This window comes from Aythya marila (assembly GCF_965140915.1).
Source record: "Aythya marila genome assembly, chromosome: 2".
NCBI classification, from domain to species: Eukaryota; Metazoa; Chordata; class Aves; order Anseriformes; family Anatidae; genus Aythya; species Aythya marila.
In genome coordinates, this window is record NC_139043.1 from 29,728,783 (window position 1) to 29,744,017 (window position 15,235).

Consider the following 15,235-nt stretch of genomic DNA (forward strand, 5'->3'; position numbering starts at 1 on the left):
TAGTGGGTTATTGGAGCTATCCATCAGTAACCAAGAACAATGAACAATTGACTTTTATTAGACTTTTTAGAGTTGCTAAACAGTAGTAAAATATTTGGAGTGGATTACAATTTTATTCTGTGCATGCTTTTAATTTGAAGACTCACTGTTTCCTGGTGGTAATGTAATTATGGCTAGTGATGAGTAAAAATTGAAAGCACACATTGTGTGGGGAATAGTAATTGCATGAAAGATTAGCAAAGACCATTATAAATGAGAAAGATAGCTTGGCAGGAATTTCTTGGATTAAGCAGTTAAATGTTCTCGCTATAGCTCTAATTGTAGGGTATTGACTATTTCAGGAAGTATGGCGTATGTGAGATTGTAACTTTTCCTCAGAGAAGATTTGAAATATTTTGATTATATTTAACCAGCTGGCCTTATATTAATAAGCCATCTATTTAGAAAGAGATCTAAGTGTTAGAATAGCTGTATCTGCTAAATTCAATTCTCTGCACAGGATAAAGCACAGAAAGGAACTAAGGTTTTCCATTGGTCATGTGGAAATGTTTCAAGGAAGTACATGTAAACAGCTCTAGTTATCATAGACATGGAAGTTTTGTAAGCCATATTGGAAATGAATATGATTTAGTACAACAGCAGTGAGATTTTGGAGGATAGATTATTAGATGAAGAAAGAAAGAAGCAAGTATATAGATTCACAGCAATATAAATGTGCAAATTTGAGTTGTGTGAAAGTGATAAATACAATTAGTGTTCTTCTCTTGACTGTTCATTTAGAAACTTAACTTGCTATGGGTTTTATGTGCATTTTTAATTAATATTTTTATTAATGGATCTAGCTTTCAAAATATGGCAAATTCTTCTACTAAATATAGTGGAAAATAAATGCTGAATCATTTACTTAACACTGAAATTAAAACTTTTTCCACTGCCTAAATCTGCAAGACAGTGTATCTGCTCACAAATCATATTTTCACTATGTGAATACGTACATGGCCTGGTTATTGGAGAGCAGCCCAAATACCATATACTAATCTTACTATTTTAAGGATCAAAAAATATAAAGAAGATATGAGTTTACCTGTGGATGTTAGCATTGGCAGCCTTCTCTGCCTTTCTTTTAATTTTTATTATACTGCTGCAAGACCAGCTTGATGAGAACAAGAATCAACAAGAGCTCTTATTTTTTGCAGTTTTTAATATCTGTGAAAAGTAAGGAAGTACTGCTACTCACATTTACATATGGAGAACACATTTGCCATTATATATTCTTGTAATTCCACCTAACTCCAAAGGAGTTCTGAAAACCCCAGCTAGTCGCCACTTAGCTCCTGACCTGCTGTGTTTGCTTCCAGGCACCTATAGAACCTATTACATCAATGCTAATGGCCTTTTAAACAACAGCCTCAGAGAACAGCCTTCTGCAGTTTCATTAAGTATGACTGGAAATCTTTGGAGGACTTCTCATGGTACTTCTGAAAAAGTTCAGTTTTCTTTAGTTCTGGTATTCAGTGAGGCTTAAGCAAAATACCATTCTCAACCTTTTCAGACATTGGCGGTTTGTGCAGCACGTGCAGGAACAGTTTCAGCTACCCAGGAAATTTTAGTCCATGCAAAAAAGCATGCAGGTGTTTTAATTGCTTGGATTCATGACTTGGAACATTGCAATAGTTGTCCAAGTTACTGCTTTCTGCCTTGTTTTCTGAGTTGCACAGCTCACTGAGCTTCTTCTGAACTCCCATAATTTGCAATCTAACATGTTAAGGTAAACTATAACTCATTTTCTGTATGGCCTATAAACACATGCTTTATTTCAAGCAATCCTAACATTGTGAAGCAAAGCAGTCAAGTGTGTTCATGTTATTGAAGTTAGTGGGGGTTGAGAACAGAATTAAGAAAAAATGTATACCTGAGTGCTTTGCAAAGCAATAGTCAAAGGAATTTCTTTGTGTAGTCTTTCCTGTGAGGCATACAGTATACCATATTTCTTTTCAGTAATTCAGTTTTGCTGATAAACTTGTATAATTGCTCTCAGCAATAAATGTTCATAGCTCTAAAATGCATCAGTTTAGAAACCAAGAAGTAGCAGTTAACATTAGCTTCATAATGGGGAGTGGGCAGATGGAAGATGAAAAAAGAAATACATTATTATTACTTTGATAAACATGAAGCTTTAGCTAATCAATAATAAAAACCTTCTGTAAGGTTCATATAGCACTTTCGTCCTCTTAAAACTGAATTTCAGCCCCTTAAAGATAAAGACTTCTTATCTTTATTTATGTATAAAATAATTACCTCCACATTTCTTTAACATACAACTGTGATTATTTTATTTTATTTTATTTTATTTTATTTTATTTTATTTTATTTTATTTTATTTTAAATTTATTTTTATACTTTTACACCAATTGATAGAATAATGTATGTTTTACATGGAAACTCAAACCAGTTTGGAGACAACACTAATATTTCTGTATGAGTAATGTATTTAAACATCAGATACTGAGATATGTAATCAAGTACTACAACATATTATTGTAAAGACTAGCATGAGAAAAATATAAATCTCACAATAATATTAAAATAATAATTAACTTAAGATAAATTCAACACTGATTTAACTTGCTGTTGGTACTTACTTGCTGTAGTAGCCTTATACAGGTACACTTGTGCTCCTCCATATTTTGTGCACTGTGCTGAACCGATGATATTTAGACTACTTGTGCGCATATGAACCTATTTAATTAATTGAATTAATAATAATTGACAAATCAGTTGACTTCATTACATTCCTTTTCTTAAGAGTTTCTCAAATTTGCATTGATGTTTTGATATTTACTGAATAAAACCATTTAAGATGAAATTCCATAAGCTATTCATTTGCTTAGATCTGTCAGAAAAAAATATTTCTATCAATTTTATATATAAATATTATATATATATATATATATATATATATATATATACACAAAAAAAGTCATGTGGTTTAAGGTTTACATACAGTAAAGACTGCCTAGCAGCACATTCAAGCATAACAAAACCAGCATTTCCCTAAGGTAAGAAGCTTAGTACATAATACTGAATTCCTTCAGTGTCCATAAAATGAATGACCCCATTTATGTTATTTGGCTGCCTTTCCTGATGAAGTCTATGGATCATTCACCTTGAAGCTGAAGTTAACGAGGTTGGATTCACCTTTGTTCTCATAATTAAAATACAATTGTACAGTTTGCTTTTAAGTGTTCTGTTGAAATAGGTCTCCTTGGCAATCATGACTTCAATGGAGACCCTTCTTTGACAACCTAAACATAAGATATTTAACATTTTTGAATATTGCTTCTACAGCTCTGTTTCCAAAATATGACTTTCATCTGCTAATAATTAAATATGGACTTGAGGCCAATTAAATATGGACTTGAGGCTAGTTTATGGAAGAGGGTGTTGTGAAGATGTGGCTACCATATTCTAGTTGGCTTGGGGTTCTCAAAAGCAATTATTTTCTGCAAGTTAAAAGGATACCATTTTCATGTTGGCATTTAATGAACTGCAGTGAAAGCAATACCTTATTGGTGATAAAAGAATGGAGTCCAGCTATTAGTACCTGGCTAAATTTACATTGTTTAAGCAGCAAGAGAAAGTAATGATATTAAAAAGGAAGGCTAATAAATGCTCTAACAATTCAAATGGAAGTTATCATAAAATAATACAGTTACTTATGAAACACTGATCGTGGTGGGTTCAGTTTTTATCTAAAGATTTGCATCATTTAGAGAATTGCAGATTTAAGAGAATTTGCATGTCTAATTATGGGATTTAACCTGCATTAAAAAATTTAGCTGTTCCAAAGCATATACTCTAATCGCTTAAATGACTGCAGTTATTGATGTTGTAGAGGTGTTACTGAAAGTGAATTTTGGAACATTCTGTATTCTCTTTTTGCAATACAATTGTTCATGCCACAGATAATGGCTCTGGGTTTTCAGGGCAGTGAAACGGAAATCTAAAAGTCTGAAAAAAAGTATTTTGATAAGCTATTTTCTCACTTTTATTTACTTTTTTATTTTCTGTTCAAAATCTACCAGGTTAGGCTTAGTTATATTATTGTTGTCAAAGGCACATGAGACTTCTTAATGCCAGCTCCTCATCATAGTGTGCTCCTCATCACTGTGTGCTCTTTTACTAACACCTCACCAGATGTTGTCACACCCTGACAACCAGAGTGATGAATTTTATCTGTTATATATTCTTTTTCTGACTCTTAAAACACAATGAACAACTTCCTGTCTTTGAATTATGTCTCTGGTGCAAACCACATCATTTAGCAAACTGCCAAATAACTGAGAATTCAGGAGCAATTCTGTGGGTAGCCATATATTGCTAAGGATTTTATATGAAAAATTATTTAACCCCATGACCATCTTCACACTGCAAACCTGAGGCTATAGCATACATAAACATATAATGTTTATATTATTGTGAGATAAAAGTACATGTTTATAAAAAGTAATTTGGCTTGGACTGGCATACGCTTCATTAGGTTAAAAACTGGCTGGATAGCTGGGCCCAAAGAGTCGTGGTGAATGGAGTCAAATCTAGCTGGAGGCTGGTCATTAGTGGCATTCCCCAGGGCTCGGTACTGGGGCTGGTCCTCTTTAATATCTTTATCAATGATCTGGATGAGGGGATCAAGTGCAACCTCAGTAAGTTCACAGATGACACCAAGTTAGGTGCGTGTGTCAATCTGCTCGAGGGCAGGAAGGCTCTTCAGGAAGACCTGGATAGGCTGGACCAATGGGCTGAGGTCAACTGTATGAAGTTCAACAAGACTAAGTGCTGGGTCCTGCACCTGGGGCACAGTAACCCCAAGCAGAGCTACAGGCTGGGAGATGAGTGGTTGGAAAGCTGCCAGGCAGAGAAGGACCTGGGAGTATTGGTGGATAGTCAGCTGAATATGAACCAGCAGTGTGCTCAGGTGGGCAAGAAGGCCAACGGCATCCTGGCTTGTGTAAGAAGCAGTGTGGCCAGCAGGTCTAGGGAAGTGATTGTCCCCCTGTACTCGTCTCTGGTGAGGCCGCACCTTGAGTAGTGTGTTCAGTTTTGGGCCCCTTGCTACAAGAAGGACATGGAGGTGCTTGAGCGAGTCCAGAGAAAGGCAATGAAGCTGGTGAGGGGTCTGGAGAACAAGTCTTTATGAGGAGTGGCTGAGGGAGCTGGTCTTGTTCAGCCTGGAGAAGAGGAGGCTTAGGGACGACCATATCACTCTTTATAAGTCCATTAAAGGAGGCTGTAGCGAGGTGGGGGTTGGTCTGTTCTCCCACGTGCCTGGTGACAGGACGAGGGGGAATGGGCTAAAGTTGCGCCAGGGGAGTTTTAGGTTGGATATTAGGAAGGACTTCTTTACTGAGGGGTTGTGAGGCATTGGAATGGGCTGCCCAGGGAAGTGGTGGAGTCACCATCCCTGAAGGTCTTTAAAAGATGTTTAGATGTTGAACTTAGGGATATGGTTTAGTGGAGGACTTGTTAGTGTTAGGTCAGAGGTTGGACTTGATGATCTTGAGGTCTCTTCCAACCTAGGCAATTCTGTGATTCTGTGATAATGCTTACAAAATGCTGTTTTAACGTTCTTGACTCTGTCATCTCTGTTTACATCTCCACTTAGATCTTTGCACATTGAAAATTTTTTCCTATCCTTATTTTATCACTTACAAATTGCATAGAGTAACAGAAGTTCAGGAAGCCAACAGTATTGTTTTACATGTAGGTCGTATACTTTTCCCCATCTCTGCACTTATAAATAAAAAGCTTATAGCAATATTTTATTGTTTTGCCTCAGTGGTGATTTTGAGGATCAGTTATCAAAGGAATTTGTAGCAAAGGAAATTTCAGTGTTTCCCTTGTTATGAACACAAGAATTGTTATTCAGGAGATAGAAGGAATTACAGCCAGACAATTTAGCAGTGCACCATCATTATGTATAGAACAATAATATAAAGGATTTCTTGCATATTCTGTGTAAAGGAAGATTGCTAAAGCAAATACATCCTTGGAAACAGGTAGAATGTGACTGTACAATTATAATAAAAGAGGCTATAAAAGGCAGAAATCTCAACTACTTTTTTTTTTTTTTTTTTTAAGTTGATATGTAATTGTTCTCAGCAAGGGAAATTTTTCAGCAGGTGTATATAACTATAGTGGTTCTGCTCTTTTTGTTACCATCTACCATCAACTTCTTAAACTCATGGAAAGAGAAGTGAAAATCCTGTAAAACAAGTAATGTGAGGGCAATACTTTCTGATTTGTATGAATTTTTTCTTTTGTTAAAGGAAATCTGTATTGTAATAATTACAGAGCATACAGACAATAATCTGTGCTCCTGATGTTTGCTATATTTTGTCTGAGCTTTTATGATTATTGTGAAAGCAATCATAAATCACAGCTTTTTTTTTTTTTTTTTTTTTTTTTTTTTCCCCTGAATTAGTTACACAGTAACAAGTGTTACAGTGGCACAGCTAGTCTGTTTTTCAGGTGACAGTTCTTCACATCATTTAGAGGAAAAGACAGTGATGCCTCTACAGTAAAATTAGTGGAGCTGAAAGCATTTTAGCAAAAGTTACCTTTAAAAATTAGCATTAAGACGATATGATATTTAAAGTAGCCTTGAAAAGTACCCTCCTCAGCATAAAAAGTGAGTTATCTGAGCTCATGTAAATGAAAGATTCTCCTGTGGACAGCCTTTTCCTGGAATGTTCAGGCCAAAAGAGAAATACAAGTGGTGCAAAATCAGCATCACTAGAAAAAAAAAAAAAAAACACACAAAAGGCCTGACATCACTCTAATATGTATATAGCAGTGGAAGTTTAGGAAAGTAAAGTTGACGTTACTCAGGTTAATAAATTTGGAAAGAATTTGGAAAGAATCTAAATTATGTGAAGTTCAAGTGTGGCTGTCATAGCAGAAAATATTCTTAGTTCATTTTAGATCTGATAGATTTATACAACAGGCTTAAAGTGTGCACTAACGATTTATTCTCAGTTCCTGCCTTCAGTTCGTTAGACTTAGCTTCATGATTTTCATATGTTAATAGGTTCTATTGGAGAAGAGGACCAACAAGAAGGAGCTTTGTATTACTCTCTTCTTGAAAGAGCACTTTTAATGAAAGTAGAAGACATCACTAGAAGACAGCACTGTATTTTATATCTCTGTATTTTATATCTCACTTTATTTATATATCTATATCTCAGTACTGTATTTTGAGAGCTGCACAGGCATACCAGCTCATGATATGCAGTTGTAGTTAATGTATTATCAAAGAGACATAGAATAAGAATAATAGAATATTATATCTTCAAATGAAAAATGAAAAAATTATATCTTCTAAGACAGGTATGGGACAGCAAATGAAGCTCTATGACAGCCTGTTTGGGTCCCTCTGTATGGCAGCACAATCCTCTGTTGTATCAGCCAGACATTCCAGTTTTGTGTCATCTAATACTTTTGATTTACCTGACAAAGAAATGAACAGAACTCTTAAAATTCATTGAAGACTAAAGCACTACATGGATGCTTAGCTAGATGCTTTCATGTCTTTTTGTGCTGCTCTAACTCAGGTTAAAGGCAGTAACTTTAGTATGATCTTATACATAAGAATCGTAATCTTCATTACAATTACATACATTATATTATTTCAATGGTTTGGAATCTATATGATATGCAGACAAAAAACCCTGATGAATACCAAAATAAATACGTAACGAGATCATATCCTTGAACCAATAAGCAAGACTATTGCAGCATGCGATCAAGTTTATTGTGTACATAGACAATAATCTTGGCAAAGGAATTGCTGAGTAAGTAAACTATTAGGAACTATTTGAGATGGTTTTGCTTTTTTATTTTTTTTTTTTGTTTGTTTTTATTTTATGTGTGACACATTTTTTTCTAAAATTGTTTAAAATCATTCTTAGAGTGTCCTGCTGTGCTGTATAACTGGCTGAGTGATTTCTGTTACTATATCAAACAGTATGATGACATTTAGACAGGAAGAAGGAGCTGTGTGCCAGTGTTATTTTACTACCTCCTGGAGTCTCACAAAATGTCACTTGTGTCATACTGGGTGCTGTTTATTTTACAATAGGAAACATTTACAGGTTTGACTCCTAAAGTACTTTGAGACAGCTTACTAAAGAGGCACAAACAAAAAATAGAATAATTGCATGATTTTAATGAAGCATCAGCAGTTTCAAACAGCTGCAGAACCATCCTATTTATATTTCCTAAGATTACAGGAGGCTGTCTCAGAGTGCGAGATGTTTTTCTATGGATTGGCGTGTGGTTTCATGACAAAGTAAAGCAGATCTAAGACAATGATGCTTACTAAAAGGGCCATCTTAGCTGCATGCTGCTGCTGCTCTCCCTGCATTTTCTCAGGTGATTGTGTGTAGTAGAGTTGAACAGTAACTCTTCAACAGTAAAAAATAATTTAGTTCTCAGTGGGAGCAATGAGTATATTCAGCTTCCTAGGTGGCTGTAGAATACTTCTGTCTACCCAGCAATCATACCCCAAGGATACATCCTAAGCACTGTCATATATTTTTTGTAAGCATAGCTGTAGCAACAGCCAGGAAAAGCAGCGTGGGTGTGTGGAGGGGTGTTGTTTGTTTGTTTTGGTCTGGTTTTGGTTTGGATTTCTATTGCCTTATTTTCACTAAGAAATACATTTTTCATGTGAAGCATACTATGCTCCATAAAGATTTCAACAGGGAAAAGATTAAACTGGAAGAGCTGATAGACTTGGCCACCGTATTTATTTATTTATTACTTATTTTTCCTACTTGACAGTATGACTGTTTACGTCCAAACAACAGCACAACACTATCTAATTCAGTCACTAAGTCTCTGCAACTCAGGTGTTGTTTTGCTTCATTATAAGCCATACAGTTTGTAACAAGACTTCTGCTGTTTTTACCATCCTATGGAAGTGAGCAAAAGATGATAGCCCCTACCAAAGAATTCTTGACCTTTCAGGAACCTCTTATAGACATACTTTAATAGAGAGTAAAATTCATCATTCTCCATCTGTTCACAGCTGATTTTAGGTATAGAAATTACTATTACTATCTCACCGAGATTTTTTTTTTTACTGTTTACTTTATTATTATTATTATTATTATTTACTTTTTTAAGCTAACTGATCACCTAGTTTCAAAATGAGATTGTGATGTTACACACCTGTGTCTTTCTAGGACAATTCAGAGAAGTGTTCTCTTCAGAAGTGTTCTCTTTGTGTTTTCATTATTAGTTCTTGTGTTTTTTAACAACATGTGGACATGAAGGCATTTAATTCAAAGCATTTTAAAAAATACAACAATTTACATCAGTAATTGTGATAAGCATGCTGATGAACTGAAAATAACAGGAAGACGAGTATGGTTGTACTGGTGTGAATGTGAGAAGGGGGAAAGAGTTACATAAAATATTTTGGTACAAACATACTTTGAAGATTTACAGATGGCACTGATTGCAACTCTCTTGTCTTCCAACCATTCTTATTCCACTTTATGGTCAGCTGGAAGCAGGATTTAATTGACTTAAGATATAGTATTCCTAGTTGCTTATTGAGGAAGTATGCTGACATTTTAAAAACTTATTTTTTTTTCACCATGTATCCTAAGAGACCTATCTCCACATCAGGATCATTTCGCTACTCAATATTCACTGACTTTTGCCCTTCAAAGATATTACCATTCTGAGCATCATGGCTAGAGCAACAGACTGCTTCTTCAATTTACAAACCTGAGCTGTAATTCGCTACAAACCTGTAATGTCTTTAAAAATCCATGTCTCTTAACAGTTATATGCCCTCTGATTCACTCATGAAAGTTTAATCATGTGTAGCCGTGTTCTGTTGCAAAATACACACTGCACAGTTTTAATGGGGTTTGAAAATACCTGACTGTTGATTTTCTACTGGAAGAGCATTAATACTGTCAGAATGATGTTGCAGCAGCCAGCATTTTGCATTGTAATAGCCACAGTTCTTAAGAGGCATTCAGTGGGACAAGTGTTCATAGTTATTTAATTTTACTAAGGAATAACATACTTTTAACTGACTAGCTTTATTCTCTAACTAAGAAGCAGAAGATAAATTTCTGCCTCTTTATTCATGTATTTATTTCTATCTATTTAATATATACTGTATAGTCACAGTTACTTTATGTAAATAATGTGAAAAATTATTTGTAACGAGCATTTTATGTTTTTATCAAATTCAATTCCATTTAATTATTTCAAATAGAAATTTTGCTTAAGCTGGGGAAGAAAAAGATGATATTATGATATTATACAAAACTGCACCAAAATCCCACTGTCAATTTACAGTCCAAAGAAATAGTTACAATATTTGAATGAACACAGTGTCCCAGTTTTGTCTGGGATAAAGTTTATTTTCTTTATAGAGGCTCATGTCATGCTATGTTTTGAATACCTAATAAAAACAATACTGATAATACACTGACTTTTTAGTTGTTTTAGAGCTGTGCTTACACTGAGCTGAAGACTTTTCTGCTTCTTGTACCTTGCCAGTGAGGAGCTGGGAGGGGACACAGCTGGCCCCAGTTGACCAAATGGATATTCCATACCATATGGCATCATGCTCTGCAATAAAAGCTGGAGAAAATGTGAGTTGGAGTAATGAAGAGGTTATCTCTTCATTGTTGGAGTACTGTTGGAGTAATGAAGAGGTTATCTCACAAAACAGGCCCCTCTGAAGACAGGTGGGCAACCTGAAAGCAAGGATGACAGCACTGTGTTTGAGGAGATTCTTTAACTGGCAGGTATGGGAAAAGACTTGCAACTTCAGTGGCCTTGATCCATCCTCATATCTGAAAAACAGGGAAATACAAGTATCACTGAGCCTCTAAGAACTGTTTTAGTTTCAATGAGGATGAAAATCTGTCTGTGAAATCCATTACAAAATTATTGATAAATCTGAACACTAGGCTATCCTTGCAGGAAATGAAGAAAGGTGAGTTCTTCAATCACTAAGTATAAAGCAAGTAAGTTAGGATTTTATTTCCAAGCAGGCCCTTCAGGAACCTGTCTTTTCTATTAAAACAAGTGATATCTTAATATCTAAACTTCTGTCTCATTGTTCAGAATGTTCAGAGATGCAGCTTTAATATTCTATTTGTGACATATCCACAAATTACTGGATTGATTTTTCTCTCCTTCATAATCTAAATCTCAGAAACATGAATTCAGATAACTATGTTGATATATATATTTTCATTTTTTTCCACACTAAGAATATAACAGTAACAATAACAATAATTCTGGGTGGTGGTGTACATGCAAATTACATATCTTACCCATGTGCTGTGTAAACACATGTGTTTAAAATTTTTCAGCATTGCATTATGCATTTTGCCTATGTTAAAAGGCTGATGAAGTCTCCTGTATTGAGATACCCTACTTTGATTTAAATAAACTTCTTGAGAGTAGAAACCACTGAGAAAAACAATTAGATTAGGTCTGCCTGCAGATTCTTCTCATCTGAATTTGTCATAAATGACAATAGGTGTTCTAAGTTTTTTATTTTTTATTGGCAAAACAGTATATTGGGGCATCTGATATCACATTTATTCCTTGTGAATGCTTCTAAGATTAGCAATCAAAGTATTACTGCAGCAAATTCTCATATTTCTGTTGACTGAAAGAGAATATGAATCCAAATGAATCTCTCACATTTCAAGAATCAAAAGGTGTCACAGAAAGTATCTGCAGTGCTGAAATGAGAGGAGGAATATTGCGTATGCAATGTTTTTCACTGGCTAACAGCTACCTAAAAGATGATGTTTATTTCCATGACAGTTTCTAAGTAATTTTATATTCAGCCTCTAATAGACTGATATTGATTTCTGCAGTGTTCAGTTTTAGAATTAGAAAGCATGACTCAGACAGAAAATAAGATGGATGTGTACATTTTGCTGAAATACAAGAATTCAGGAGTCGACAGAAATAGGAAGGCTTAGAATATGAGAGACAGTTGCCTTCATTGTAGGGAGTAATATGGCCTCCATGGCATTTTTAGATTTCAATCAGATGGTGTTTCTTGCCTATGTAATTGTTGCTTGCCTATAATGACAATGAGATTGTTGTGTTTATACTGAGAACAAATGTCCTTTACTAAAAGGAAAAAAGAAACTGAAATGAACATAGGGTCATTCAAATTCTTTAAAGATGTGTTATTCAAAGTTCTAAATGTATCATCTATGCTATGAGATATACCAAAAAGTGACTTGTTGATATTCCATATTTTTTCTTATTTTCCTTTAAAGATACAGGAGAAATATAGCAAAATTTTTATACTTCTTATCACTTTTTTTTTTTGTCCTTAAATTCTTCATATCAAATGCTTAAATATTATTTTTGACAGGTTCCAATTCTTAAACAAGATATGTTAACAGTGGTATGCAAGCATTACATTTTTCACACAATATTGAGAAATTCATAAAAATTAATCATCCCAACTGGTGACATTAATATTGAACTTGAAGAGTTGGATCAATATCTTATTTGATTTACTATAGTCAACTTGTATATGAATCTAAAGAGCTAAAATCTCTTATTTCATTTGCAATTTCTAAAAATATAATATGCTTGAAGTGAAGAAGCAGACCTGGAACTTTGATCATGTCTATTTTTTCATTTTTCAGCAGAAAGTCTGGAGTCTGTGTTCAGACTAATTATACTTTATTTCAAGTAATATTAGTACGATTTCTCCACATGTACTATTAACACAAATTTATGTTAACACTTTGCATTGTGTTAAATAGGGATTTTATCTAAAGAGTTGGTATAATCTATTCTGTGACTCTGGAATTACAGAACAGAAATAATAGTCAAAATGATTAGACTGCTAAGCTGGAGGTGGCCTCTGTAGTTGATATGGAACAGATGTGCCTCTAGGTTATCTAAATCAAATAAAGGAGTGAATAAAATTGAGTTGTCATCTAATTAATGGGTTCTTCAAACCCATATAAATAAATAAATGTCCCACATTATCCAACCCTGTTACACGCTAATAAACTTTTCTTTCAGCCATTGTCCATCTTGGCAGAGAGTGCAGCTGGGTGGTGATTATTTAATATATTGTTTATTTTCTGTCATGAGATGTTTCGTTCTTCTGGGTTTGGAATACATGGATGAAATACATGTATAACAGAAATCAGGAGGTGACTCTTCACTGCCTGAAGGGTTTAAATTTTCAATAGTTCTTCTTTAATTAGACAGAAGCACCTAAAGACAGTGTTGTGGAAGGAAAAAGTAAGAAAAAAAAAAAAGATAGGGATTTGGAAGAAAAGATGAAATATTTTATTTTTATTTTTTTACTGGAAGCAAGATTATACTGGAATTAAATGAACCTTGAAGGTTTAAACACTCTTTTTTATAAGATTGGAGCTTTTTATAGCAGTGGGTAAAGTTATCTTCATTTCTGTTACAAATTTCATTTTGGAGTGACTTGTAAATCTGCTACAATAGTATCCTCATTGGAGGAGAAAAGGCTGCAATACCATAAAGTGCCTTGTATACCTTAGACTTCTTTCAGTTAGCCCAAATACAAGATTTATTTACATATTTATTTAGTCCCTAAAGGTGCCTGCTTAATTAAATAACTATATAGTAACCTATTACTCTAATCTCATGAGAGAATTAATGTGGTGGGAGTTGGAGCTATTCTTTGAACCCTAGAGATGGTTTCTTTAGTCTAGAGTTGTGGCAAATGGACAAGTGATAAGGAAGATATTTGCAGTGCTGCTGCCTGTACTCAATCTCTCAAGTGAATATATTTGTTCCTTTTTGCTGTAAAGCTGTTTGGCACGATAGGCTGTCAGTGCAATGCCTTTTGGGCCAAAATGGCCCTTTTTGGGCACTGAAGAGCTTCATTTTCTTGATGACAGCAGCAAGCCAAGAAATCATCCTTCAGGAGAGGGACAAGGAGAATAGAGGTGGGGTAACACCTCATCCTGCTGTCTGGTGCAAACAGAAGTGCCTGTTGTACTCTCCTAAGGTGTGTGTTCTCTCTGTTCTGTAAAGACTGGTGAATACATGGAGTAGCGTGCTAGTCTGACCTCCTTTTCCTGCAGCTCTAAGACAACATTGTGTGATTAGACCAATGAAGTATATAGTAGTCACCAAGGCAATGAGCATGAATAATTCAAGATGGATTGAATTTTAAACTACTGGGAGTATCTTTGGAGGACAGATAAGCAGAGGTGGGGGCACAAGTCAAATCTATGGCACCAGATATCAAAACTGAGACAAAGGGAATACCAATTAATTAATTGTTTTTGCTGTGTCAAGTATGATATATGCCTTTAACTAGAATATGAGTGAAATCAGTCAAGGGAGAGTGGATACAGGCAGTATGGCAAAAAGCGTATGTGATATACAGAATAATTTTTGCTGCAGCTGAGGAAGTCCAAATACCCCCTCTGTCATCACGGATATCTGCTGTGTACCTTCAGTGTTACTTTCCCCAACAGATTTGAGAAACTGTCCTGTGTTTTGGGAATAAGAGGGGAGGCAAATGATCACTTGACACTTTAGTGTTTTATCACAAATAGAGACCAAAAGGAACAGAGTGGAAAAAATCCAAAGTTTGGACAGCACTTACTTTTGACTCCCAGTAAAAGGAATACAAGACAGATTATTATTTATTATTATTATTATAGCTATAGTTAATTTGTCGTATTCCTATTTTATTAAGTAGCATGTGTTTATTCCAGCTTACGTTTCTTGAACAGGTATGGTGAAGGATGTTAATATGATAAAACTGGAAAGCATCCACCAATAGTGTATTACCACTATATAGGAAGGCAGTTGATGTAATCTTTCTGGATTTCAGTAAAGCTTTCAATACTGTCTCTCAAGATATTTTTCTGGGCAAAATGACCAGAATGCAGTTAAATAAAAGCATAATAATACAGTTAGATAAAGGCATAATAAGATGGGTTAGGCCTAGAGGGTTCTTGTAAATGGGGTTACGTTGGGATGATGATCTCTTTCCCAGAGTTACATTTTAGGACCAGTCCTCTTCAGTGTTTTCATAAACGATTTGGATGTAGGACTGGAAGGTTTTTTGTGCAAGTCTGTGGATGATACTGAATTGGGTGGAGTTGTTGACTCTGTCAAGGGTGGTGAGGCCTTGCAGAGAGATCTAGAGAAATTAGAG

General features: G+C 34.9%; 1 protein-coding gene across 1 annotated transcript in view; it reads left to right on the plus strand.

Annotated features, from left to right (window-relative positions):
* Positions 1-10,835, plus strand: part of LOC309875546 (uncharacterized protein) — a 273,711-nt gene extending 262,876 nt beyond the window's left edge. Inside the window, exons 3-4 of the mRNA XM_082755097.1 lie at positions 10,585-10,679; positions 10,760-10,835. Coding sequence (XP_082611223.1) covers positions 10,585-10,679; positions 10,760-10,828 — 164 coding nt within the window. The 3' untranslated portion in view covers positions 10,829-10,835. The remainder of the gene's footprint in view (positions 1-10,584; positions 10,680-10,759) is intronic.
* Positions 10,836-15,235: the final 4,400 nt, after the last annotated feature.